Source organism: Epinephelus lanceolatus, chromosome 22 (genome assembly GCF_041903045.1).
Source record: "Epinephelus lanceolatus isolate andai-2023 chromosome 22, ASM4190304v1, whole genome shotgun sequence".
NCBI lineage: Eukaryota > Metazoa > Chordata > Actinopteri > Perciformes > Serranidae > Epinephelus > Epinephelus lanceolatus.
Genome location: NC_135755.1, coordinates 37,037,456 through 37,064,152, shown reverse-complemented (window position 1 = coordinate 37,064,152; position 26,697 = coordinate 37,037,456). Strand labels below are relative to the sequence as shown.

The 26,697-nt window shown below is 39.2% G+C and overlaps 1 protein-coding gene across 4 annotated transcripts in view; it reads left to right on the top strand.

Annotated features, from left to right (window-relative positions):
• The window catches only part of pde5ab (phosphodiesterase 5A, cGMP-specific, b), a 317,570-nt gene that overhangs the window by 263,638 nt on the left and 27,235 nt on the right, over nucleotides 1–26,697 (top strand). For all 4 annotated transcript variants that reach the window (XM_078163748.1, XM_078163749.1, XM_033652071.2 and 1 more), the window contains exons 13-16: nucleotides 11,199–11,345; nucleotides 22,323–22,448; nucleotides 25,037–25,131; nucleotides 25,249–25,336. In XM_078163748.1, coding sequence (XP_078019874.1) covers nucleotides 11,199–11,345; nucleotides 22,323–22,448; nucleotides 25,037–25,131; nucleotides 25,249–25,336 — 456 coding nt within the window. The remainder of the gene's footprint in view (nucleotides 1–11,198; nucleotides 11,346–22,322; nucleotides 22,449–25,036; nucleotides 25,132–25,248; nucleotides 25,337–26,697) is intronic.

Here is a 26,697-nt window from a genome sequence, read left to right as displayed (position 1 = left end):
ACGGAGAGAGATGCAGGACAGACGGTAATGACAGTAGCTTACAACAACATTAATGAAAGTAATAATATTATAATTAATAATAATATATTAATATCTGATAGTATACATGTGTGACAATAATCATATGTGTATAATAACAGTAGAAGTATGACTAATGATAACAGCAGCAGCAGGAGGCATCTGGCAGGACCACGGCAGCAGCACAACCACACACGTCACACTATCCAGGCACCGCTGCAATACGAGTTAACCTGCGAGACAGTGGAGCACAAAGGCTCCGGAGAAGAAGCCGAGTTAGTGACATTCAGAATGGCCGAGTTAGCAAGATGCAGTAATAGGACACGAGAGAGAGAGAGAGAGAGAGAGAGAGAGAGAGAGAGAGAGAGAGAGAGAGAGAGTATTATATGTATTATAGGGGGTCCTCCGGCAGACTAGGCCTAAGTCAGCCTAACTAGGGGCTGGTACAAGGCGAGCCTGAGCCAGCCCTAACTATAAGTTTTATCAAAGAGGAAAGTCTTAAGTCTAGTCTTAAATGTGGAGATGGTGTCTGCCTCCCGGACCGCAACAGGAAGATGATTCCACAGGAGAGGAGCCTGATAGCTGAAGGCTCTGGCTCCTGATCTACTTTTGGAGACTTTAGGGACCACGAGTAACCCTGCATTCTCCGAGCGCAGAGTTCTGGTGGGATAATATGGCACTATGAGCTCTCTAAGATATGATATGTTCTTGGCGCAAAGCCAGCATTTATACTTTGCCATGTGGCTAATTGCAATCAGGGGCAAACTGCACTCAGCTGCCAAACTTTGTGGGCATGTTTGCGCTGGTATGTCATTAGTGCAATATCCTTTGTGAATAGGACGTTAAGACGGAGCAAACTGCGGGTGCAAGTGAAGTGCAATTCAAGGTGCGGCCGCAGTTCATTCTTTGTGAATTCGGCCCTGATTGTACCATACTGAAAAAGTAGAGTCCAAATATGAGGGAGGAAACAGGTGGTTATTACAGAGTGGCCCTAAAGGAGACGCAGCTACATATTTAAAATGTCTTCTGAATTGATACCAAATCTTTAAAGTATTAAGCACAACAGGATTTTTAACATACATTGAAAGCTTGGTTGGAAGCAAAGAGTATATAAGAGCAGGTATAGAAGATGAAGGACAACATGACTGGGCGTCCAATTTACACCAATCTAAGTGAGGAGAATCGACCCAGCAACATATTTTATGAATATGTGTGGCCCAGTAATAAAACTGAAGGTTCGGTAAAGCGAGACCACCACTGAACTTACATCACTGGAGTAATGATTTGCAGACCCTTGGAGACTTACCACCCCAAATAAAAGAACTAATCATTTTATCTAAGGAGTCAAAAAAAGACTTAGGTAAAAATAAGGGAATTGATTGAAACAGAAAAAGAAATTTGGGCAAAATATTCATTTTAACAACATTCCGCTTCTGAAGATCAGATTTCACTTCCATAATTAGTGGAATAAAGTTAGCAGACAAAAGTCCTGAAAATGTACGCATCACATTAATACCAAGATACTTAAATCCAGTGCGAGTGATGTTAAAAGGCATGTCAGCTTGGTTAAATTGCTGAGCTGCTGCATTGATAGGATAACATTCACTCTTTTGGAGATTTAGCTTATAACCTGCAAAGGAACTAAAAATATCTAAAGTGGACAGAATACCCAGGAGAGAAAACCCAGGATCAGTCACATATAATAACAAATCATCTGTGTACAATGCTAAACGGTATTCAACACCATTACGGATGACCCCTTTAAAAGAAGTGGAGGACCTCAATGAAATAGCCAGTGGTTCGATAGCCAAGGTGAAAAGACCTGGCGATAAAGGGCAGCCTTGCTGTGTACCACGCTCTAGTGTAAAATATTCAGAGCGAATATCATTTGTTTGAACACTGGCTCATGGTGATGTATATAATAAATTCACCCAACTAATGAATCTATCTCCAAAGCCAAATTTCTTTAAAACTGCAAACAGGTGCACCCACTCTACTCTGTCAAATGCTTTTTCAGCATCCAAAGCAATGACAATTTCAGGTGAATCATCTGAATTTGTTGAATGAATTATATTTAAAAGAGAGCATGTATTAAAAAGTAGATGACGTCCTTTAATGAATCCATTTTCTTCTGAAATAATGCTAGGCAAAACCCTCTCTTATCGAAGCGCATTAATTTTAGACAGAACTTTTACATCAGCGTTTAATAAAGACAGAGGTCTATAAGAACTGCAAAGAGTGGTATCTTTGTCGTTCTTTAGAAGAAGCGCTATTGAAGCTTGAGTCAGTGTAGGAGGTAATAAACCGTCTAAAGTTTCACTGAACATTGCCAAAAGTAACAGTGCCAATTTATTAATAAATCTCTTAACTAACTCCATTGGAAACTCATCAGGGCCTGGAGCTTTATTAGACTGCATTGCTTTAATTGAGAAATGCAATTATTCAAGGGAGAGTGGTGCATCCAATTCTATTGCCTGGTCAAAATCAATAACAAGATTCGCCAGGAACTCATTCATTATGGTAGTATCTATAGGAAATTCTGATCTATACAAAGAACAATAAAATTATTTAAATGTAGTATTGATTTCAAGCAGATCCATGACAGTCATAATTAACTCATTACTAACTTTAGGTATAAGACATGAGGCAGACTGACGTTTCAGCTGGTGAGCTAATAATCGATTTGCTTTCTCACCGTGTTCATAATAGGTATTGCGAGTTTGTAGTAACAGTCATTCAGCGCTTCTGGTAGAAATAAGATCAAACTCCGCCTGGAGATTAAGACACTTCTTAAATCGTTCGGGAGAAGGATCAGATGCATATTCCTGAGCAAGTATACTAATAGCAGATATAAGTTCTGTAAGCCTAATATTGCATTTTTTATTGGTGTGAGAAGAATATGAAATAATCTGTCCTCTAAGAAATGCTTTCAGTGACTCCCAAAGTAATGAATATGATGTAGATTCTTTTTGATTAAAGGAAAGAAAGTCATCAATAGATTTTAAAATAAATTCACACATGTTTTATCTGCCAACAGTAAGGAGCTGAATCTCCAAAGGGAGGGAGAGAATTTGTGAGTGACTAATTGAATATCTAAAAATAATGGTGCATGATCAGATATTAGGATACTTGAATAATCACAGGAAACAACACAAGAATTGAGACTATTATCAATGAAAAAAAAAATCGAATATGATTTATGTACCTGAGAGAAATAAGAAAACTTTTTGACTAAAGGATTACAAAGTCTCCAAGGGTCAACCAAACCATTCTGGGTCATGAAGTCAGAAAAAGATTTAGACATAGCTGACTGAGATATAATGCAAGGGCTTGAACAATCTAACACTGGATCAAAGACGCAATTCAAGTAGCCACCAAAAATTAACATATGAGTGTTTAAATGAGGTATATTGCAAAGTAATCTATTAGAAAATTCAGCATCATCAAAATTGGGTGCATACACATTCACTAACAACACTTTTGATTGTACTAATGTACCTGCAACTATGAGGTATCTTCCATTTTTGTCAGCAATAACATCAGTAGGTGAGAACTGAATTCCTTTATTAATTAAAATCAATCAATCAATCAGTCAATCAATCAATTTTATTTATAAAGCCCAATATCACAAATCACAATTTGCCTCACAGGGCTTTACAGCATACGACATCCCTCTGTCCTTATGAAGACTAGGCCTAAGTCAGCCTAACTAGGGGCTGGTACAGGGCAAGCCTGAGCCAGCCCTAACTATAAGCTTTATCAAAGAGGAAAGTCTTAAGTCTAGTCTTAAATGTGGAGACGGTGTCTGCCTCCCGGACCGCAACAGGAAGATGATTCCACAGGAGAGGAGCCTGATAGCTGAAGGCTCTGGCTCCTGATCTACTTTTGGAGACTTTAGGGACCACAAGTAACCCTGCGTTCTCAGAGTGCAGTGTTCTGGTGGGATAATATGGCACTATGAGCTCTCTAAGATATGACGGAGCTTGACCATTTAGAGCTTTTAAGTTAACAGAAGGATTTTAAATTCAATTCTGGATTTTACAGGGAGCCAGTGCATCGAAGCTAAAACAGGAGAAATATGATCTTGTTTCTTAGTTCCTGTTAGTACACGTGCTGCTGCATTCTGAATTAGCTGGAGAGTTTTTAAGGACTTACTAGAGCTACCTGATAATAGAGAGTTACAGTAATCCAGCCTAGAGGTAACAAAAGCGTGGACCAATTTTTCTGCATCTTTTCGGGTCAGGATAGGCCTAATTTTTGCAATATTACACAGATGAAAAAATGCAGTCCGTGAGGTTTGTTTTAAATGAGAATTAAAAGACAAATCTTGATCAAATATTACTCCGAGGTTTCTTACGGTAGTGGTAGAGGCCAGAGCAATGCCATCTAGAGAAACTATGTCATCAGATAAAGAGTCTCTGAGTTGTTTGGGGCCAACAATAACTTCAGTTTTGTCTGAATTTAACATCAGGAAATTGGTGCTCATCCAAGTTTTTATGTCTTTAAGGCAATTATGGAGTTTAGTTAATTGATTACTTTCTTCTGGCTTCATCGATAAATACAACTGAGTATCATCCGCATAACAATGGAAATTTATAGAGTGATTTCTAATGATGTTACCTAAAGGAAGCATATATAGAGTAAATAGGATTGGTCCGAGCACAGAACCTTGTGGAACTCCAAAACAAACTTTAGTACGTAAGGATGATTCATTATAAACGTCAACAAACTGAAAACGATCAGATAAATAAGATTTAAACCAGCTCAGTGCAAAACCTTTTAGGCCAATTAAGTGATCCAGTCTCTGCAGTAGAATTTGATGGTCAATTGTGTCAAACGCCGCACTAAGATCTAATAAAACAAGTACAGAGACAAGTCCTTTGTCTGAAGCAATCAGAAGGTCATTTGTAATTTTAACTAGTGCTGATAAATAGCAACCCCTCTTGATTTAGAATTAAAATAAGAGTGGAAGACCTGACCTGTCCACGGAGAGCGGAGCCTATGATGATCTATAAGTCTAAGGTGAGTCTCCTGCAAAAACATTATATCAGAATTAAGCCTTTTCAGATGATTAAAAACTTTGGATCTTTTAGTAGGATTACCCATACCATGTATATTCCAACTGAGAAAACAAATAGGTGTGCCTATTGTGTCCACTAGGACTACTGGGATTTAAATTAACAGAACACATTTATGTGATTTAAAAATCCAGGTACAACAAACAAACAATAGAAAAAACAAAAACAAAACAAAACGGGAACAGCAGTGTAAAAAAACAACTGGAGAAATAATTGTTGCCACAAAACTGTGGCATCAACTTGGAGAGTCAACTGAGCTTAATCTAAGAGATGTCTCCCACAGATTTCAAAATGTGCAAAAACAGGCGTCACTAACTGGCTTCTAAGATACCCAAAACGATTAAGTCGTCAGTATAATCGAATGAGATATAAGAAATATCAGTGAACTAAATAAGCAGTTTGAAAAAAGATAACATATCAACACAAAATGCTTGCTTAACTTGTTATAGCTTTTTAGAGACGTGTTCACACAAAATGTCGTATGCTGTAAAGCCCTGTGAGGCAAATTGTGATTTGTGATATTGGGCTTTATAAATAAAATTGATTGATTGAAAATAAGACATTATCATATTGCTTATAAGTAGCAATTTACCTTGCAGAAGAAAAACTGCACAGGAGAGCAACTAAAGTGACCTAATATAAACAAATAAATAAACAAGCCTCACATGTAAACAAGTATTAAATGTACTCTGAAAGAATTAAGCCTGGTATCATTACAACATACTGTGTAACAACCTCACCCAATGTTCATCTTCTTAACATAAGCTTTGGCATCATCTGCTGATTCAAAATCCTTTTCCACACCTTTAAAGCTAATCCGAAGACGGGCCGGGTAGAAAAGACCGTAGCGAAGTCCCTCCACGCCGCACAGTTGTTTTCTGACTTCGTTGAAGGCCGCGTGGGCACGGGCTACCTTAGCCGTATGGTCCGGGAAAATGAGGATCTTCATATCCCTGATGACGGTCTGCCGGGCCTCTCTGGCACGTCTCTGGCAGGTCCTGCCCGTGGCGAGGTTGAGCCGTTGGGTGGGGTTGACACACCTGTAGCTGCGGTCTCCTCCTGGGAGCCAGGCCTTAGTTGTTGAGCTGCAAGCATGAGCTCTGGCGTTTTTACCGGCCATAATAATTCAGTCAGAAAGTCGAGTAGCCAGCACAAAACTTGTAGGGATATCTTCCTCTGACAGTTTTTCTTAAAAAAGCGCCGATGAATAACAATTTAAATTGAAATCTGTAGGAGCCTCTGAACATGTGGTCTACTCCATAGGTAGCTTGAACATCGGGATCGACCAACACGCTGATAATATCGGTACGTCATCTGTGCGGCCAATATCAGCTTTGAAACAAACTATTAGAATCAGCCAACATTCTTTTTCTTATTTTGTACAATGCATTAATATTACATACATTGAAAAGTATTGTATATCATGTCTCCATCTACTGTTGGGCCATCATAGTGTATGCATACATAATATGATGTAAACTCCACCACAGAAGAGACTTGATGATCACTAAAATTAGGTTGGGAAAAAAGTGGATATATTGATTGGATTTAGAAGAGCTACAGAGTTGACCTGTTATGGTTGAGACACACCTGATAGCAATAATATTTAATTAATTTATCAAAAAAATAGAAAGCTTACCTGTACTTGAGCAGCATGCCCGCGTTTTGGAAAAAAGGAAATGAGACAGAAGTCCTTAGGATAAAGCTGACTCCAACAGACAGTTGATAGAAATCTGGGACACATCTTCAAAGGGCCAACACTTTAAGACAAACTACATATTCTTAAACAAAGATGATGATAGCAGTACATTTTCACACCAAGTTATCAGTACTTACTGTTAGTTTTGGATTTTGATGGCTTTTAACACATTTTTTAAATTTTTGAGGTTGTTTGAGGTTTCTGGGACAAGGCTGTTTTCTGGCACAGGACAAATTTGGAAGAAAAAATAATTAAATCAGATCAAAACATTTCATAAATTATATTTGTTTCATGAATTAAATCCTGTAATCCCCCTTTTGTTTTTTGGGTTTTTTTTTTTGGTAGGACATGACTTGTCCCAGTTGTCAAGAATGGCTGATATATATAAAAAATTCCAGGTCTTATTGTCTTATTGTAGGATACACTGTGATTTTAAAGCCTTTGGAAACACAGCTTGAAATAGTAAAAATGCATATATTATATCAAAGTCGAGTGTCTCATTAATCATCCACAAAAGTCTGAGTGAAAATAACCATTAATAACTATTAGAAAACCTGGTTTAAAAACAGCTCATTTTGCTGTTTAGACCACTTGCCAGGACAGAGTGGGCGTGGCAGATAACGCTCTGATTGACAGCTCCCTCATTTTGATTGACATCTCCCTGGCTCAGCAATGGCTGCCACAAATTTAATCCAGCCGTACATGTTTGAGCCCTCTGATGATTCAGAGGACGAAGCAGAAGCTGAAAATGATTCCTTTCAGGTGGTCACTGAATGGTAAGTTTCAAAATGTTTTGTGATTCATATTAATGTTACTTCGTAGAATAGTTAGCATAACTTTTACATGCAATGTTACGGCCGGGCTCCACCGGCTGCAAACGTACAGCGTAGCGTCGCGGCGTATTCATTTGGGCTCCACTGACTGCGTACGGAAGCGACACGTAGAGAAGCCAGCGGGGTTGTTTACCGTTTGCTGAGCCGAGAGGCTGCATGTAGGCTGCATGAAATGTTAAAGCATTTTCCACCTAAATTATTACATATATTTGAGTTATCTACAAGTTTACTGTACTGTTTGTCATCTACTCGCTTTCAAATGTCCGCCACGGACACAGTGTCACGGATAAACAATAGAAGAGCCGCGTAAAATAGAGTTGTCACGCTGCTCCCGTTGCCGGTGGAGCCGCTGTAATTGATTAACAGGGGGGCGAGCTGCTACGGGACTCACGCTGCAGACGTGCCCGGTTGAGCCCAGCCGTTAGCTGAGATGAATGACAATGGGAGGCTAGCGCTTTGCCTTTCTTCATTGAGATACGTTTTCATTGAAAACATAAATCTGCTCCGTTTTTCTGATAATAGCCTTTTTCATTCAAACACATCCAGTCTTAATAGATTAAATATGTCTTTACTCTGACACACACACCGACCATCAAAGCGGGAGAGACCGGTGCCGGCCGGCCGTCTCTCTCGATTTAGCTGGAGCAGAAAGGTTTTGTTGCGCTGCCACTGGGGGGCGGGATGAGACAACTGACTGATGATTTATGATTGGTTTGGAATTTATTGCGTAATAAATCTCAGAGATAACCACGGCCAAATCAAACCCAATTTCAAGAATGTACAAAAACTTAAAAGACAGATATTTCGAATTTGGATGGAAACAGATTTCTAATTGTTTTACATGTTTAATATTATGTACATAAGACCCTAAATTACATAGTTAGAAGGCTATTGTGGATTTGGGTTTCCAGAGGCTTTAATATACACAAGCAACATTCCTTAGTTTAATCTAAAATGAATGAGCTATAATTGTTAGTATAGATTCTATAAAAAATGTTTAGCTAATCAGCATGGAAATTCAGGGCAGTTTGTTATACTTTTTGTTGGACTTTAATATAGCAAGGTAGCTCAGGCTGTCAGTTCTATTAGTTATGGTAATGTTGTATTCATCCATGTATGTCAAACACAACAAGATCACAATAAGTAGGTCCAATAGAGTGCTGCAGGGATGAAGGTTATTTTTGTTGGCCGACACAGTAGTAAGCTGTGCCTTGGTTTCCTTGTCAAAAAGCCAATAGGACTTTCCATTGGATTTTGGATTGCTAAATGCAATCACCAGAAGTAAAAAGCTAACGGCTATAAATGAACTACACCGCAGTCACATGACTTAACGTAGCCACCACAACAAGGCTGTAAAGCTGTGTTTGGTGTAATGACATTCTGTAGTCTCATTTAGGCACTTGTTAGCAACCACCTTTTTTAAAACACAAGGCTTGAAAATTCACAATGGGGTATTTACTGAGATATTGTATGTTGTAGGAAAAAAATGTGAAAGGCTGTTAAGCATTTGCAAAAACCCATTCAAAAAACCCACTGGCTTTGAGTCAAGGGAACTAGGTGTGCTAAAATGCACCACTCTATTGTTCAAGAAACCCAAGTGATCAGACTGTTATTCAGGTTGTAAACGAGCAAACAACAGTTTAGACAGATGAGCCATTGTTTTATTTGGAGATAACAAAGTGTGCGCTCTCTTTTGTCACTAACTGTGGCCCCTTGTTGGACAAGAAAATCAGTAGTGTACATGAGTATATTATGTATAGTAGATCTATGATTAGAGATGCACAATATTGGATTTTTTGTCAGTAACCGATATGTCGATATGTACCAACTCATTTGACCAATAGCCAATACCAATATCGATATATCCACATTTTTCCCCAACTAATTTTAGTTATACCCCAAGTCTCTTCTGTAGTGGAATTAACATCACATTATTAATGCATACTCTTATCATGATGGCCCACCAGCAGATGGAGACATGAAATAGAATGTTTTTCAATGTATGTAATATTCATTCATATGAAAAAGCATGTTGGTTGATTCTGATAGTTCATTTTAAAGACAATATTGGCCATACCAATGATGTGCTAATATTATTGTGCATCCCTATCTATGATGGATATTTATAACAGACATATTTTTACCATTACCCTTTGTTTTCTCTTTCAGTTAGGGTTGACCAGCCTGTTGATTTGTTCATAAGCTGTCTGACTATGTGCTTGGTAATGTTTCTTGTCCTTTTTGAACTCTTGGGTTTTAGGTGAATATCTAGAATAACATCTCTTAATTACATGGTAATAAATAAGATTGGCAACCAAAATTCACTAGAGTGTAAGTTAAAATCAGTATTAAATTATATTATTAGTCCCCAAGCAGTAATTAGAGGGAACCCACTCTCTCATACCTCTCTGGTATAATTGGCCCTCTGGGTTTATACACAAATTACACAAAATACTTAATATTAAATCCTAGCATCCAGACTATCTTATGATTTAATTAATTAGCTCACTTGTAAGTATCTAAGTGGTTTTCGAACAGCACTCTGAAGCAGCTTCCCAAATATGAACCGATGAGTGCAGGCCAGCTTTCACACCAGTCACAGCCTTAACAGTGACAGCTCATGACTGTCTCAGGTCCTGTTCTGTTGTCCTTGTGGCGAGGTGGCTGAACTAACAGCATCACCTGATTAAGTGGCCTCCCTTGGGTTCTAGAGATAGGATGTGTCACTTGCTATCTAGGACACAGGCTTGATTTTTTTTGGGTGGATTCAACCCAAGAGACCATGACATAAAGTATGTGTTACACATCATAGGATGAAAAACATTTATAATTGTGCATTTAAAGCTGCTACTGTAACTGCAGCAGCACTTTGCTGTCAGGTTTTTTTCATATAAAACAAAATAAAAGTTAAATCAAGAATGGGAATCTGGAAAAAGATTACCAGTGATTAGTCCAACCCAGGGGTAAGCAACCTGCAGCTGTGGAGTCTTATGCGGCTCTTTAGCCTCTTCTCCAGTGGCTCCCTGTAGCTTTGACAAAAAGTATCACATAGAATTGAATTATGCTTTTTTTTTCATTTTTATTCATTATTGCTGTAGGCCTTAAGAAATTCTTACATTCTCCAATTGTAAAAATATGTAGCCTATGCACTGAATTAATTTTTTTTTTTTTTTTGACATTTCGTCAATGTTAATGTATGTGTGCTATGTGCTAAATTTTGCCAAACCTCAACAGTTGTGGCTAGCCTTGAGCTCTCTAGCTAGGCAAGCAATGGATTCCAAATCTGTAAAAGTAAAAGTCTCACAGGAAAATACAGAATTTAATAGTGCATGGACAGATTTGTTTGCTTTCACCGCCAACACTGCAATGTTAAAGTACCAAATAATCATAGACTGCAGAGGAGCCATCTTGTGGTAAAACATATTTTTGAAGGCTCATTTAGACCTATTTTTAATGTCGATAGGCTAATTTAGACTTAATACGCAGTGTTACCATAAGGCTCAGATATGTTTTATGGCTCCAGGCAGATTTGTTCAGCTATTTTTCTAATGTGTTTGTGTGTCTGTGAAGGTAACCACAGTGCCGTCAGCCCAGTCTCTGCATCTTCTGGACTTCAGCTTTAGTGACTTTGACTTGTCAGACACTGAAACTACGCTGGCTACTATTCGCATGTTTATCGACCTCAACCTGGTCCAGAACTTCCAGATGAAGTACACGGTAAGAACTGACCTAAATAGATTATATGTAAGAACTTTTCATTAAAATGCTTGAGATTGTCTCCTTCCATCTGTTAATCTGACACTGGTCCACAGCAATATATCTTAACAAATACTCAATATATTTTCATGAAATGTCTTGTGGGTATTTTTGGTCCCCACAGGATGAACCTAATGTTTTTTGGTCACTTTCCTCTAGGTCAAATTTTCACTTGAACACAGCAAATACTGAAATTTACTGAGCACGGTCATAGTCCCTGGATTTGTACTTTTTACAATGCCATGTGACAAATAAATGATAGATTTTATCTGTAGAGAGAATGAGACACTCCTGAGGAAAACTGAAAATTGAGAATATCAATCTAACGTGCATTTAAAGTGTCCTGTGGAGTTTTCTTGTAGGCTACATAAACTCGGGTCATCCTGGATAACTTGTGTCATTCCAGCTGCTTATCAGCTGGCTCTGTTAACCAACCGGAATTTTGATTGTCCGTTAATGTCTGCACTCTGACACAAACCGAATCAATGAGGAAATAAAATTGTGTCTGGCTCTGGAAGAGGCAGGAGAGACACTCTGCCAGCAAGCAGGGTGGGTCACAGAGTCAGTTACCATGGTAACTGATCCAGACTTGTTACCTCTCAGTTCCCCTCATCTCAGGGTTAATTAACTCAGTTTCCCCTAAACCTCACTGGACTCGTTACATTTGCAAAAACAAAGATTAAAGCTGAACTACAAAGCCTGCATTATATTACAACAAAATTCAAAGGCTTTTTTTATTATGAAGGGTATCATGACAACAACACAAGTTAGAACAACAAACAACACAACCACATTATTATAACACGATGCTGTTATTCTCTGTACGTCATGGAAAAGACAATAGCTGCTTCTTGTTTTATTGATTGCAGTAAATCTGCTTCTCATTGTCAGCAGCATTAGACAATTAGAACATGAGTGTGTGTGTGTGTGTGTGTGTGTGTGTGTGTGTGTAGTCTGTGAGCTAAGGATGCAGGCAAATAAACAAATATTGACTCACATATAAATGCATTCCCTAATCATCCAACACACACACACACACACACACACACACACACACACACACACACACAGCACCATCATACACCTAAAACACTTCCCCTCCAAAATTCCCACCATTACTGCCTCTGTCAGACCCACCGTTCCCCTCATCCGGCCCCCTCTCGGCAGCAGCATACTTAATGTTGTTGGGTCATTCATTATGAGCTATGGTCAGAGTGTAAAAATCTGTAGAGAAAGTGAAACAGAATTTTAGTTTGACTCCCTGTGTGTTCATGGTGCACATGTGATGCAGCAAACACGAACAGAGCAGGGAGCACTGATTTGCTGGCAGGTTGCTTCAATCTCAGAAAAGGCAAACACTCTGAAAATCAAACCCCTTCGCTCATCACGTATGCTGTTTATTTCTACTGCTGTTATTTTGCACCCTATCCATAATGTAGTTTTTGCAGTTTGTCTTGAGTCATACAGTTTATCTCACAGGTAAAAACAATGGGTCTCATTAATGAAATGTGAACAGAACAAAGTTGTGTGTAAATTGTTTGCAGAATGAAATTTTGTGTATTTCAGTATTCATCAGTATGTTAGTAGCGCCAATCTCTTCGTAGGTACAAACAAAATCTACACCTGCTTCGGACTGCTCGCTGTGCTTGTGTAAATAAGATATTGCACATAAATATTGCTTGTCATCATTAGAAATTACAATTTTAATTTGTATTGTGCTCTGTTATGTTCACAATACAGATGCCTTTGAAACAAGTTAAACATGACAAAGAGTCACTTTAATTGACTTAATACAAAATTGGAAAGCACAGTTCTCTGAATAAATAAAATAAACCATCCTCTGTCCTCCTTACACACCGCAACCCAAAACTGCATGTCATTTTTGGTTAATTTAATTATCACAAACCCGACATGGGAGACGTCAACATTATTTAATACTAAGTTTCATTTAAAAAGACTGGTGGACATGGGGAAGCAATTCGGCGTCTGTCTCCACTCACACCAGGCAGCAGGTCTCTTGTTAAACTAAATGTTGGGTTATTGCCCACATTAGACTGCCTGTATTTAGATGTTTTAAACACTACTGTTACATGGCTGTCCATGACGGCAGATGAGGGAGACATCATGCTGCTCAGCAGGGTGCTTGATTTGCATGCAGCTGCCACAAGGGAAGCTGAAGAGGGAGGGGAAGGAGCTCGATTCCAATGCGGTTGTCGGGCAAACGACACAGTTTTGTTTTTTTTTTACAACTTTATTTATAAGTTTTTCAATACAAAATCTGAGTTTTGAACAATCAAGATATAAGTGTAAACCCCATACCCCCTTCCCCCCGTCCAGGTGATCAACAACAGGGTTGACAATCAAGTTTTAGTGGTGGTGACAGAATATGTATCAGCCATTATTTTAAACCGACACATTAAGAAACAAAAAGCAAAACAACACAGAAATGGAAACAAAATAAATAAATGAAATAAAATAAAATAAATAAACTTTAGGGAAAAAAAAAAAAACTAAAACAACTAACTCACACTGCTAGACCAGATATTGTCAGCATTTACAATCAACTCAAGAGAATCACAATCATTGTCAGAGTCACATATGTTTTACTTAATCCATGCTCCATCTAACAGCTATAAGAATGCCAGAGTAATTTATGTTAGGGTCAGATTTTCAACATGATTAATAAATGATGACCAGGCTTTGTTATATTTCTCCACTGCTCCACGTACAGAGTACCTAGTTTTCTCCAAATTCAGTAACAGCATCACCTCCCGGATACAGTTAGTATAGGTAGGAGGACTCTTTCCTTTCCAATTGAGCAGTATAAGACGGCGAGCAAGCAATGATGCAAATGCAATTGCATGTTTCTGAAGATGGGAAAGTCCATTCCCATCTTTGACTATTCCAAAAATTGCAGTTAGCGGATTAGGAGTCACTGTTTTACCCCCTATTGCTGAGAGTGATTTGAAAACAGACGACCAAAGATTTGTTAGAGATTGACAAGACCAAAACATGTGACCTAGGGAAACAGGAGAAAACTGACATCTAGGGCATTTTGGGTCAACATTAGGATATATCTTGGCTAATTTATCATTGGAATAATGTAAGTGGTGTACTATTTTAAATTGAATAAGCCCATGTCGTATACAGAAAGAAGAGGTGTGTATGTATGAAATTATTTCATCCCAGACTTCTTCTGGGATAGTTTCTTCAATATCAGTTTCCCATGCGGTTTTGGTCTTATTCCATGTATAATTGGTATTGTTCTGAATCATATTATATATTTTGGAGATTGTACCTTTATTATAGGGGTTGACATTGAGAGCTGAATATGCTAGGTCTTTAGGGGTAGGATCAGGGTAGTCTGAAAAATACTTAGCAGCAAAACTGCAGACTTGGAAACATCTAAATTGATGAGACTTCAGCAAATTGTGATCCTGGCACAGAGAAGTGAATGATCGAAATTTTTCATCTTCAAACAAGTCATCACAAAAAGTTAAGCCACCTCTGTGCCAGACTGAAAATGCCAGGTCTAGTCGTGACGCTGTGAATAAGTGGTTAAACATAATTGGAGGAAATCATAATGGAAAAACCACCTTCTGGTATAGCTCTCTCCAAGTTTGATTTCTTCATACGTACTGTTGATTTGTTCCATATAAATGAAGTAATAAGACGATCAATTTGAGCAAAGAATGACTTTGGTAGGAAATCATTTGAAACAAATATAAGAATTTAGGCAATATTGTCATTTTAATTGAGTTTATCCGTTCTGCTAGAGAAATGGGCAGTTTCGACCATCTGTCCAAGTCCTTTTTGGTGCACTCCAGTATTGTTTTAAAGTTATATTTAAAAAGAGCCTCAACTGTGCTTGCTATCATAACTCCCAAATAGTTGAATTTCTCATTCTCCATTTTAAAGGGCAGATGGTCATATGTAATCTCTTTAGCCAAATCATTTACTGGAAAAAGTAGCATTTTAGATAAATTAATTTTATAACCTGAGATCTTCCCAAACCTCTGTAGTAACTCCAGAAGGTGGGGTACACCCTCCACTGGGTCAGACATGTATATAAGCAAATTGTCCGCATATAGCGATGTCTTATGGCTTGTTTCGCCCCCAGTGATACCCTTGATTTTACTCTCCGCTCTGATGGCTATTGCTAGTGGCTCTATTGCAATGTCAAATAAAATAAAAGCCTTGCCTGGTTCCTCTATGAAGCCTAAAATAGTCCGAGATAGTACTGTTAGTTCGGACAGAGGCCATAGGTGCTGAATACAGAACCTTAACCCAGTTGCAGAAAGTTGCACCCATTCCAACTCTCTCAAGGACTGCAAATAAATAGACCCACTCAACCCTGTCAAACGCCTTTTCGGCATCAAGAGACAGGATAACTTCAGGTTGTAGGGTTGAGTGGGTGGATAACAATACATTAAATAGTCTCCGTACATTAAAAAATGACTGTCGCCCAGGAATGAAGCCTGTTTGATCTTCACTAATGATTGTAGGTATGATTATTTCTAACCGTTGTGACAGAACCTTTGTTAATATTTTGTAATCACACCCCAGCAAACTAATCGGTCTGTACGAACTACATTCTAGGGGATTTTTATCCTTCTTCAACAGTACCGAGATTGTTGCCCGAGAGAGGGTCTGGGGCAATTCTCCTTTAATAAGCGATTCATCATATACGGACTTCAAAATAGGTGATGACTTAGGTGCAAACTCTTTATAAAAATCTATAGGATACCCATCTGGGCCTGGTGCTTTCCCACTATGAATTGATTTAATTGCGTTCATTATTTCTACAGTCGATATAGGATTGTCAAGGGAGGCCTGAGCATCAGGACTGAGCTTCGGAAGATCCAGGGAATCAAGGAATGAGTGAATCTCAGACAAACTTATTTCAGCTTCAGATTGGTATAGAACAGAATAATATTGTTTAAATTGATCATTAATAGTCCGAGGATTGTGTGAGGTTGTATTTGCACCCATATTTATCTCTGGTATTGTGCATTGAGCTGACTGTTGTTTAAGCTGTAGAGCAAGAGAATTTTAACAAAGCTTTTTCTGCTTGCCATGTTGAGAGATTGTTAAATTCGGATTGGAGTAACAATTTTTCCTTGTAGAGGTCTGGTGTCGGTGAGAGAGCATATCTTTTGTCTATATCAGCAATAGTATGGGTCAGATCATTAAGCCGTTTAGCGTGCTGTCTATTTATGTATGTAACATGGGAAATTATTTGACCCTAATATATACTTTCAGTGTTTCCCACAGCGTTCTGCGTGAGACATCTGGGGTGTCATTTATCTTGAGAAACAAGTCTGATCACTAAGGAATGCTTTAAACGGTTCACTAGTGAACTGACAGGACTATGCTGTGATATTGACAAATGGAAATAAAAGGCAGTAATTTATTATCTGTAATAAAATAATCAATCCTAGAATAACTGTGATGGACGGGAGAGAAGAAAGAAAACTGTTTTGTAGTAGGATTCTTCACCCGCCATGGGTCAGAAAGACCATAAGAAGACAGGAAGGAGTTAACTACTGCTGCTGATGATGATAGACAACTATTTGGCTTCGGTTTCGACCTCTCTAAATATGCATGGAGAACACAATTAAAGTCCCCTCCTAAAATCATTTGGTGAGAATTAATGTCAGGAAGGGCTGAAAAAAAAATTCTGAAAAATTGTGGGTCATCCCAGTTTGGACCATAAATGTTAGCCAGTATGAGAGATGTGCTAAATAATTTACCTGTGACAATCACATAGCAACCATTTGCATCTGATATAACATTAGTGGGCTCAAATGGGATCCCTTTCCTGACAAGGACAGCTGTCCCCCTAGCTTTATAATTAAAGTGTGAATGAAAAATGTGTCCGATCCACTTGCACCTCAGTCTCTTTTGACAGTTAATATTCAGGTGTGTCTCTTGTAAAAATGTAATGTCCGGATGGAGTGATTTTAAGTGAGCGAATATTTTGCTTCATTTGACTAAATTATTCAAGCCTTTGACATTCCAACTGATGAAAGAAAATGCACCTTGCTGTTTACCTACTATTCTAGGAACCATTTCTTTGTGACTTTAAGTTGTAGAGCAGTCTTGCACATTGACAACATCTGGTTGTATACTGTATTAAACTGAATCATAAAAAGACAAACAAACATCAGTGAAACAAAAACAAATACACAGAGCATAAACAGAAATAACCCCTTGTCATCCTGGATCCCTGGGATGGTCTTCTTCGAACCTAAGACTGCCCTATGAACACTTGTCCCTCTTTTAAGCATGTAACACGTCAGAACCGTTCTCTCCTCTCAAAAGAACCATGCATGGAATGAAAATCAGTGAATGGGGTTCCTTCAACAACACTACTACCCTTGCTGCATGTTTACAGAGTAATAAATATACACAGGCTGACATGTTACAGTTGGAGGCATTTTCCTAGGGAACAAGAAATCAAATAGATAAATAAATAATAATAACCATAACCAGGGTAATGATAATATATCTCTCCTCATCAATTAAAAATGAAAAAATAAAAACAAAGACTTGGTTAATAAAATAGGATGGAGGATAAAAATTGTTTCACATAACTGTCATACTTATTTCACAAAAGTACCCATGTTTCAAAATAAACATAAACAGATAGGACCTCCTCTCAGTCACGTCACACCACTCAGGTGAAGCAAAAAACTGGCTAAAGAGCCAGTCCACCTCTGTAATATAGTCTATAGCATTATATGGGTAAATAGTTCAGCATAATATCTCTTACTCACGCTTATTACACCTATAACGGCTGATACGTGGTTTTTGGCTGTCCCAGGGTCACGTCTATTGTCAAGTACGCTCCAAGCTGCAGTGATGAAGTGCGCCAGCCGGCAGGCTTCACGCTGTCAGCCACGGTATACATGCAGCGTACACCGTAGTCAAATAAAAAGTCCCAAATTTTACTAACCATTACTCTCTTCTTGCCTCTCGGGTTGTTGGTTGGCTTCAATATACTGCTTTGCTTTGGTCAGATCTTCGAAGGATTTTTGCTCACCTGCTGGCGTTGTGATCTTAAGTGTGGCTGGATACAGAATACCGTATTTCACACCGGGGCTCCGGCTCTCCGTTTACTGTAGTCCAGATAGATATGGAAGCGCCTGCCGTTGTGGAAAATGGGTCCCGCGCTCATGGCCTTGCGAAGGACGTCCACCTTCTCCTGGAAATAGTGGAATTTAATGATTATCGGCCTCGGGGAGTTTCCATCTTTTGGTCTCGGTTGCAGGCTCCTATGCAGCCGGTCAAGCATTGGAGTATAGCTTAAGCCCAGTGAATCTTGTAGCAGCTTGGCCACAGCTTCCTCCGGTCTCATGTTCCCGAAGCCTTCCTCCACACCAATTAACCTGCAGTTCTCTCTCCGCTGTCGGCATTCCAGGTCTTCGGTCTTGGAAATCAGCCGGGTAACTTCCGAAGTGAGGGAAGAAACTTTATTCTCAAGTTCCACCACTCGGTCAGAGTAGCCATTAGCTCCTTCCTCCAGATTTTCAATCCGAGCCACACGCTGCGTTTTCTTTTTGAATCTCTTCGATTGCTTTAGACAGTTCAGTGCGAACATCGGTGATCTCTGCTCTCAGGCCGCTAGACAGGTCATCCATCTTCTTATGCAATTCACCTGCTACTGCTGCCAGAGATGTGTCAATCTTGGCTAATACGCACTGTTCCGTCTTCTTTAGTGCCGCCATTATTGCGCTGACATCGGTCTCAGGTTTTTCTGGTGTCTCGGTGTCAGGCGAGTCGGGGGCTTCAAGGCCTGGTTTCACTTTTGGATTATTCGGCATTTCCAGTCAATTTAACCGTTTACCTCGGTCAAAAAACTGTAGTTTCAGTAACTTAAGAGCGCCGTTTACCTTTGATACAATAATCTACTATGTAGGATTCAATTGAGAGTAATAGTTAACATTTAAGTTTTCCACCCATGCAGAGCTTACAGAACTACGTCTTCACATGTTGTTGCTCCAGACGACACAGTTTAAATGAAGAATTTAGGCCATGGGCCAAATTTAAGAGCTATAATATAAAATTATTATATTATAAGAAATAGTCATGCCACTACTAACAGAAGAAAATAAAATGTGTTTCTCAACCCCATCCAAAATTAATTCAATCTCAGCGTCAGAAAAGTTTTTCTTTCACTGTATCTCTCTCTCTTTCTGTTAATTTGCATTTATGAACATACATACATCCCTATGATCAAAACTGAGTTTGCAGCATTCATGAATCCGGTGTAGGTTTTTAGTGCCAAGGTTTTTTATGTGCAAATCTGCTCACAGATTTACTAACATTTTATGAATGAGACCCAGTAAGTCTGAATGATTCTGAACAATTAAGATTTGAGATTACTTTATAGAAAGGTACAGCAATAGTGACAATAGTGAAGATAACAAGCACAGTGCTGAGAGGATCAAAAAGAGCCCCTTCCCCTCAGGCCACAAGGATCCTAAATGAGGACACTGCTTAAGTCTGCCTATTCATATGCGTAATATAGTCATTATTACAGTTTTAAATGATTGATTGATTGGTTGGTTGGTTGTTGGACAAACTATGGACTTACACCATAATTAAATCACCCCAGGCTTTCTTTACTGCAGTATATGTTCTGTAAAAAATGCTTTCATATCAATGCATATTGGAAAACCCATATGCTGATATGGATATATCTGTGAATATATCTGTATATGTACAGAAGGCCATGATCAGCCCATTAAATGGCCATTGGGTTTCAGTTGAACTTTTGTCAGGTTTAGCTGCTAAAGCCACATGATTAGGTTTGGAAAAAGACTGTGGCATTGTTTAAAATAAGTATGTTTTTGATGCAACGTAACGTGACCTAAGTTGCATTCAGTCAACCTTGACTTTTGGTTTCACATAGGACATGAACAATGGTCTGGTAAGTGAAAGTCCTGTGTTTGTTTGTTTGTTTGTTTACATCCAAGCAATTTGATTGGCTGTAGCTTCTGTCTCTGTTTTGTCTCAAGTTTTAATTGTTTTTCCTCGCCCTAATGGTAGCACATGACTATGTAACCACCATCAAGTGTGTGAGAAGGGCATGGCCTATTTAACATATCAGTGCCTTGGTCTTCCTAGTTGATCTTGAAAAAGACTCAAGGGCCAGTAGGTAATATCAGAGAAATACATATGGAGCCAGTGTTTGGGACAGTTTGTCCTACTTTCAGGTCTACTTCCAGGAATCAGCATCCCACTTTACCTTGGTGTTCATTGCTCTTCTCTTTTATATGCCATTACGTGACTGCTAGTTTTTATCGGAGCTTTTATCTTTTACCAAGACAGTACACAGGCCCTGAAGGCAACACATGCATTGTTACCTATTCTTGAGGCTCTGTAATATACTATATAATATCACTAACAGGCGGACTGTGGTCCGTACCCAGAAACTGTCCTATACGGACCTGGACCTATAACCAGTAAATTACTAAGGGATTTTAAATTTTGACGGGACGCTTCTATTTTAACCGGCGCAACTTTTCTAATGCAATCCAATCCAATCCAGCTTTATTTCTTAAGCACCTTAAAAACAACCACAGCAGAAAGTGCTGTACATCAAAATATTAAAACATTGGACATAAAAACAAACAATAACACAATGAATCAAAACAATAATAAAAACTATACAGATATGCATTAAAAAATAAAATGGAGAAAATAAATGAAATAGTTTTTGAAAAATTGTGCATCTTAAAATACAGTGCTTAATTTTAGAATGAATAAAAGTGTAGAAACAGCTTGAATATTCCTAGTCTTTACAGCACCGGTGTAGCTGATCAGGAAATGCACAGACCAATTGCATGCGAGTTAAGCCATCCCACGTGATGCCACCCAACCAATCACATCTCTGCATTCCAGGCGATTAACATTGCGACTCTGTATACAGTCAGATGAGAGACCTGAGAGGCGAGTGACAAGCGGAAAGACGATAGAAAAATAGAAAGATAGAAATGTAGAAAAACAAAGACAGACGGAGAGGTGAGTGAGGGGGAGACGGGGAGAAACACAGAGGGAGACAAGTGAGCGAGAGACAGGGAGAGAAACAGAGGAAGCTTTCCCAGGTCTGAGGAAAGTACCGCTGTACATCTTGACCATGTTTGGCTCGACATACAGCTGCGAGGTAGCTTTCTCCACAATGAACATAATAAAAACTAAATATCATTTCAGGCTCACCAGTGAGCACCTGCACATGTGTATGAGAGTGGCCCTGACATCATTCCAGCCCAGATTTAAAATCCTGGCAGGACAAGCTCGAGCTCAGTTCTACAAACAACAAAAAGTGGCGAGGGTGGGAAAAGAGGGAAAGAAAGAGAACCTGTAAAACTGTTCAATTGTTATTTATTTCAAGATGTGAAACAGTTCACAAAGAAAAAGGAATATTCAAGCTGTTTCTACACTTTATTTTATTCATTCTAAAATTAAGCACTGTATTTTAAGATGCACAATTTTTCAAAAACTATTTCATTTATTTTCTCCATTTTATTTTTTAATGCATATCTGTATAGTTCAGTGTTAAGTGGCACTAATATTGTCAAAATGTTTTTGAATCTTACTTTCTGTATTTGATTTGACAGTCAGATGTTGATTACATGTAGATGTTGATACAACTACTAGGCTACTTCAGTATATATATCACACTAAATCATATCGCATGTTAGGCATTATGAGGTTCTGGACCTTTGTGTAAGGAAATTTTCTCAAACTGGACCTCTTAGAAGTTTAGTTAATACCCCTGCTCTATATTGTACCGGAACATTGAGTTCAGATAGAGCTTTAAGTACTTTATTGTATCATTATATATTGTGCTTGCATGATGCATCCAGCCCTAGAAAAGTTGTTAACAATGGTTGAATCAGTCTTCTTTTATTACTCTTTCTGTCTTTGTAGAATTTATGCCAGTGGGTTCTGAGTGTGAAGAAGAACTACAGGAAGAATGTGGCTTATCACAACTGGAGACACGCCTTCAACACCGCACAGAGCATGTTCTCCCTCCTCAAGTCAGGGCACTTACAGGTCAGTGGAGCCAATCACTGCTTCAGATGAGCTGATTTGTTACGTTCGCCTGTAACTACAATTTCATACAGACAGGCATATGTTTTACTATCATCCTTGTTTTAAAGGACTACTTATTTTGCATGGTAGAGTAACTTGGACCGTGACTAATGGGAGAATATTTTATTAAATGGTACAGTGTTGAGTGAGAGCACATCTGGGCTATTTTTCTACCATTAATTCACATCCAATAAAAGTCCTTGTTTTTGCCACTGACAGGCTCATAAGGGATTATTACTCTATTATCCTAAGTGTCTAACAACATTATGGAAAGGAGGTCCACCTCTTTGTTAAAGATTAAGATCCCTTTTGTTAAACCAGACACAATGACTCGCGTCCTGTCATTATCTCCTAGGTGCACTGCGCCTCCCTGTACTTTATATTCATTGGTTCGTAAACAGCTGTACATTGGATATCATTGCATTGTGTTTCTGGTGGGCTTTGCTACTTTAATTTCATTATTGTGGCATTATTACCAACATTGCCATCTTAAAGCTCAATACTTGAGGCTGGTTCAGATTCACCACATGAATGTTCTTTCACGAAAGTCAATTCATCGCCAGCAGGAAAGGATTAGAAAGCTACAAGCACTCCTGCGATGCTTTGCATCTCCGTTTCAGGAATGAACAGTAAAATGAGTTATAGTCTATTACAAGAGATGAGCTGTCACGAACAATTTACTATATATATAGTGTTATTATTCCATATTAAGATTTAGCTTTTATGCCAAAAACGTAAATGATGGTGCCAGTTTAAAACTGTGACTACTCTTGGAATGTCAACACTTCTTTTTTTATATATATATATTTCAACTTCTCTCCCTTATCCTCTCCCAAAACAAGTGGGTAGTGTCTCCGTTTCTGTCAGTTTTTTAGGTCAGACCAAATTTCAACTAAAATTTTCATCTCTCCCTCCCCCCAGGTGCTAATTTTTTCGACTTTTGGCTTTCCTCACTTGTCTCCGGTTCTAGCAGCACTGAAACTTACTGTAAATGATGATAAAGTCCAAACCATGCAAAGAACTGAACCATTTTGAATGAGTGCATGTTTTTTCATTGGACCAAATTTGGACTGTTTGGTCCAGGCCATGGTCAGCAAGAGGTTTTACACATATTAATTTGGTTCGGATCAAACTGAAAAGTCCAGACCAAACATTCAGATGTGAAAGGCCTCTTAGAGTGAGGAGCTCAGAGATCTGGAGGGAGCTCAGAGTAGCTGCTCACTTGCATCAAAAGGAGCCAGATCAGAATACCTCCTGGGCACCTCCCGTTTGAGGTGTTCAGGCACGTCCAACTGGTGGGAGGCGTCGGGGCAGACAGATGGATGAATGGATGGATGGATGGATGGATGGATAAAGGCATACATCTCAGCAAGTTGGCTTTCATTGTGAAGTAAAATTTACTGAAACACTTGACTTCACAGAATGTAGGACATCAACCCTAAAAGTGTTGATTTCAACTTTGGCAACCTGGCCTCACTCCGAAGTCATTGGTCAGTGACCTCTGGTGTCACACACTGAAAAAGCCATCCTTTCACACCGGCATGATACACAGTCGGTCACTGTTATTGTGTAACTGTGCCTAGAGGCATCAGGGGAAAAAACATGGATCAACAACAAAAGTTAAGGGGGTAACAGTCGGAGTAGGGCGGGCAGGAGGGGTGGTGGATGGGTCCAACAACCACCGACTTTCAACTGGGAGGCGAGGGTTTACTCTCTGTGTGATTGTAAAGCCAAACCCTGTTCTTTTTTCCTAAACCCAACCACGTGTGTGTGTGTGTTGGCTCAAAGTAACCATGTGCACTTGTTGTTGAAAGAAAAAAGCACCAATTCACGGTGTTGTACTGACGTAGTGCATTTGTTTTGAAAGAGACTGTATGCAAATTGTACATATCCTGTGAAAACAGAAGTGTATTTTGAAAACAGACAATGCATGTAACAGGCTGAAGTTGACATGGTGTCCCAGACCATCAACAACCAAGGCACCCAGGGTACCTTGCACATCATATCTCAGTGTGGAAAGACCATGACTAAACACTGACATGTGACGAGGTAAGAGTAAGACTGTGTTGATTTTGGAAAATGATTGGCAGTAACGTTGAATTTACATGATGTGTAGCTTATGGACTAATTAAACAAGACCTATAATGGGTGGTTAAAATGTTTCAAATGATTTCCTACACCACCAATAATGAAATAGTTTGGAAAACCCTGCACACTGGTGGTTTCGCTGACACAAAAACATTAATTTCTGCATATTGGAGACTTAGAATCTGGAAATATCAGTGTCAACAGTGCTGGAGCCTTTCAGCTCTGGTGTGAAAGCTGCAGAATATGCAGAAATGGTCCTGCTGTCCAGTGCTCACACTGCCAACAATATGTGGAGAGTTACAATAGCACTGTGTGTACACAGAAGATATGACGCTTTTGTTTGGTTTGACTGTGGCAAAAGATTATCATCTGTTAAACCAGCTGCTGTTGTGTGGATGCAGTTGTGTGTGTTTGTCCTCATCCTTTCCTTTGACTTTATCTACTCATTCATCTCCTGACAGAATAACCTTAGCGATCTGGAGATCTTGGCTCTGATGATTGCAACTCTCTGCCACGATCTGGACCACAGAGGAGTCAACAACTCCTACATACAGAGGTACAGCAGGACAGCATGAGTCATATAATTATATATATATATGATTATACATGTACTGCATGTGTGGGAGCAGGCTATATCCCCTATGTGTGATTCTTATTTCTCTTGTGCATCCAGGAGCGACCACCCACTGGCCCAGCTCTACTGCCACTCCACCATGGAGCATCACCACTTTGACCAGTGCCTCATGATCCTCAACAGCTCTGTAGGTCCACTCACTCATACATATATGTATGCACGTCTGTCTGTACTGGAAGAGGTATCACTTCTCAGTTGCTCTTCCTGAGGTTTCTACCATTTTTTTCCCCCATTAAAGGGTTTTTTTGGGGAGTTTTTCCTTACCCACTGTGGGGTCCAAGGACAAATTGTGATTTGTGATATTGGGCTTTATAAATAAAATTTAATTGAATTGAAATTGAAATTGAATATACACAGAAAGCCCTCCAGTAAAATCGTCATTTCTCTGTTTGCACCATCCCTTTGCCTACATGTACCAGTTACCAGATCAGAGAACATTAGCACTTAATGGTTTCTTACTTTGTCTAAAATGTGGTTAATTTAATCATCGGACTATCGGATGATAGTCTGACTCACCACATGCAGGCTATGGCTTTAAAGGCTAAAACACACTGGCGGCAAATGCCGTGAATCAAAAAATACGGCCCTTTTATTTTTGATGTACAACCCCAAACCGACGGCGGCTAGACAAGTGTCGGCGTTCCTGGATGCACCACCCCATAGCACTTCATGCCACCATCGTATTTCTATCCTCACTGCCCCTGGCATTAAAATGCTTTTTTCCCCCACTCACTCTCTGCTTATACATACCAGCTCCTGTAGCAGCTCTTTTTCTCTGCTCCTATGGCAGCTCGACTCCTCTCCTCACCATGGATGTATAAAAAGAACTTTGTTGTTGCTCTGTTTTGTGTGTGATGAAGAATGGATGAGGAGAGACTCATTGTTGAGGCCAAGAAATAATTAGAGCTCAACAACTCACAATCCTGTCATTATAAAGACAATGACCAAAAAGATACTTATTGTCAAATCGTAGCTCTAGAGATAGGCTCTTCAGGTGAGAATGCGGAGGTGGAGGAAGTACAGATCTTTTAGTAAAAGTAATAATAACGTGGTTGATGAGCAGCAGCATGGGATGTCCAGTGTGTGCAAGGGGTGGCACTTGACATGCGTTACATGATGTGCCGCACCATGGTGGCACCAGTGTGTTTTCAGCTTTAGCCTGCAATGGCCTGCTGATTTCGGCCAACATTCTCCCTTGCTTCAGCTATTTGCATGTTACCATTTCCAAATCCCCTTCGCCATGGGGGAATAACCTCTGAGCTAACAACTTACATGCTAAAAATGGCAAGTTTGGACACTATCTGGATCAAGCATTATGGCATGCTTGCCTGTTTTGGTTTTACAGTTCAGTGAATCGAGGTGCTGTCCAGGGTGTATATATGATTGAATATAGTCAAATCTGACCAATCTGCAAACACAGAAGGCACTATAGGCCCCAGCTGAATACGAGGGTTATGTAAAGTTTTGGGTTCATATTGTCAGGGACTG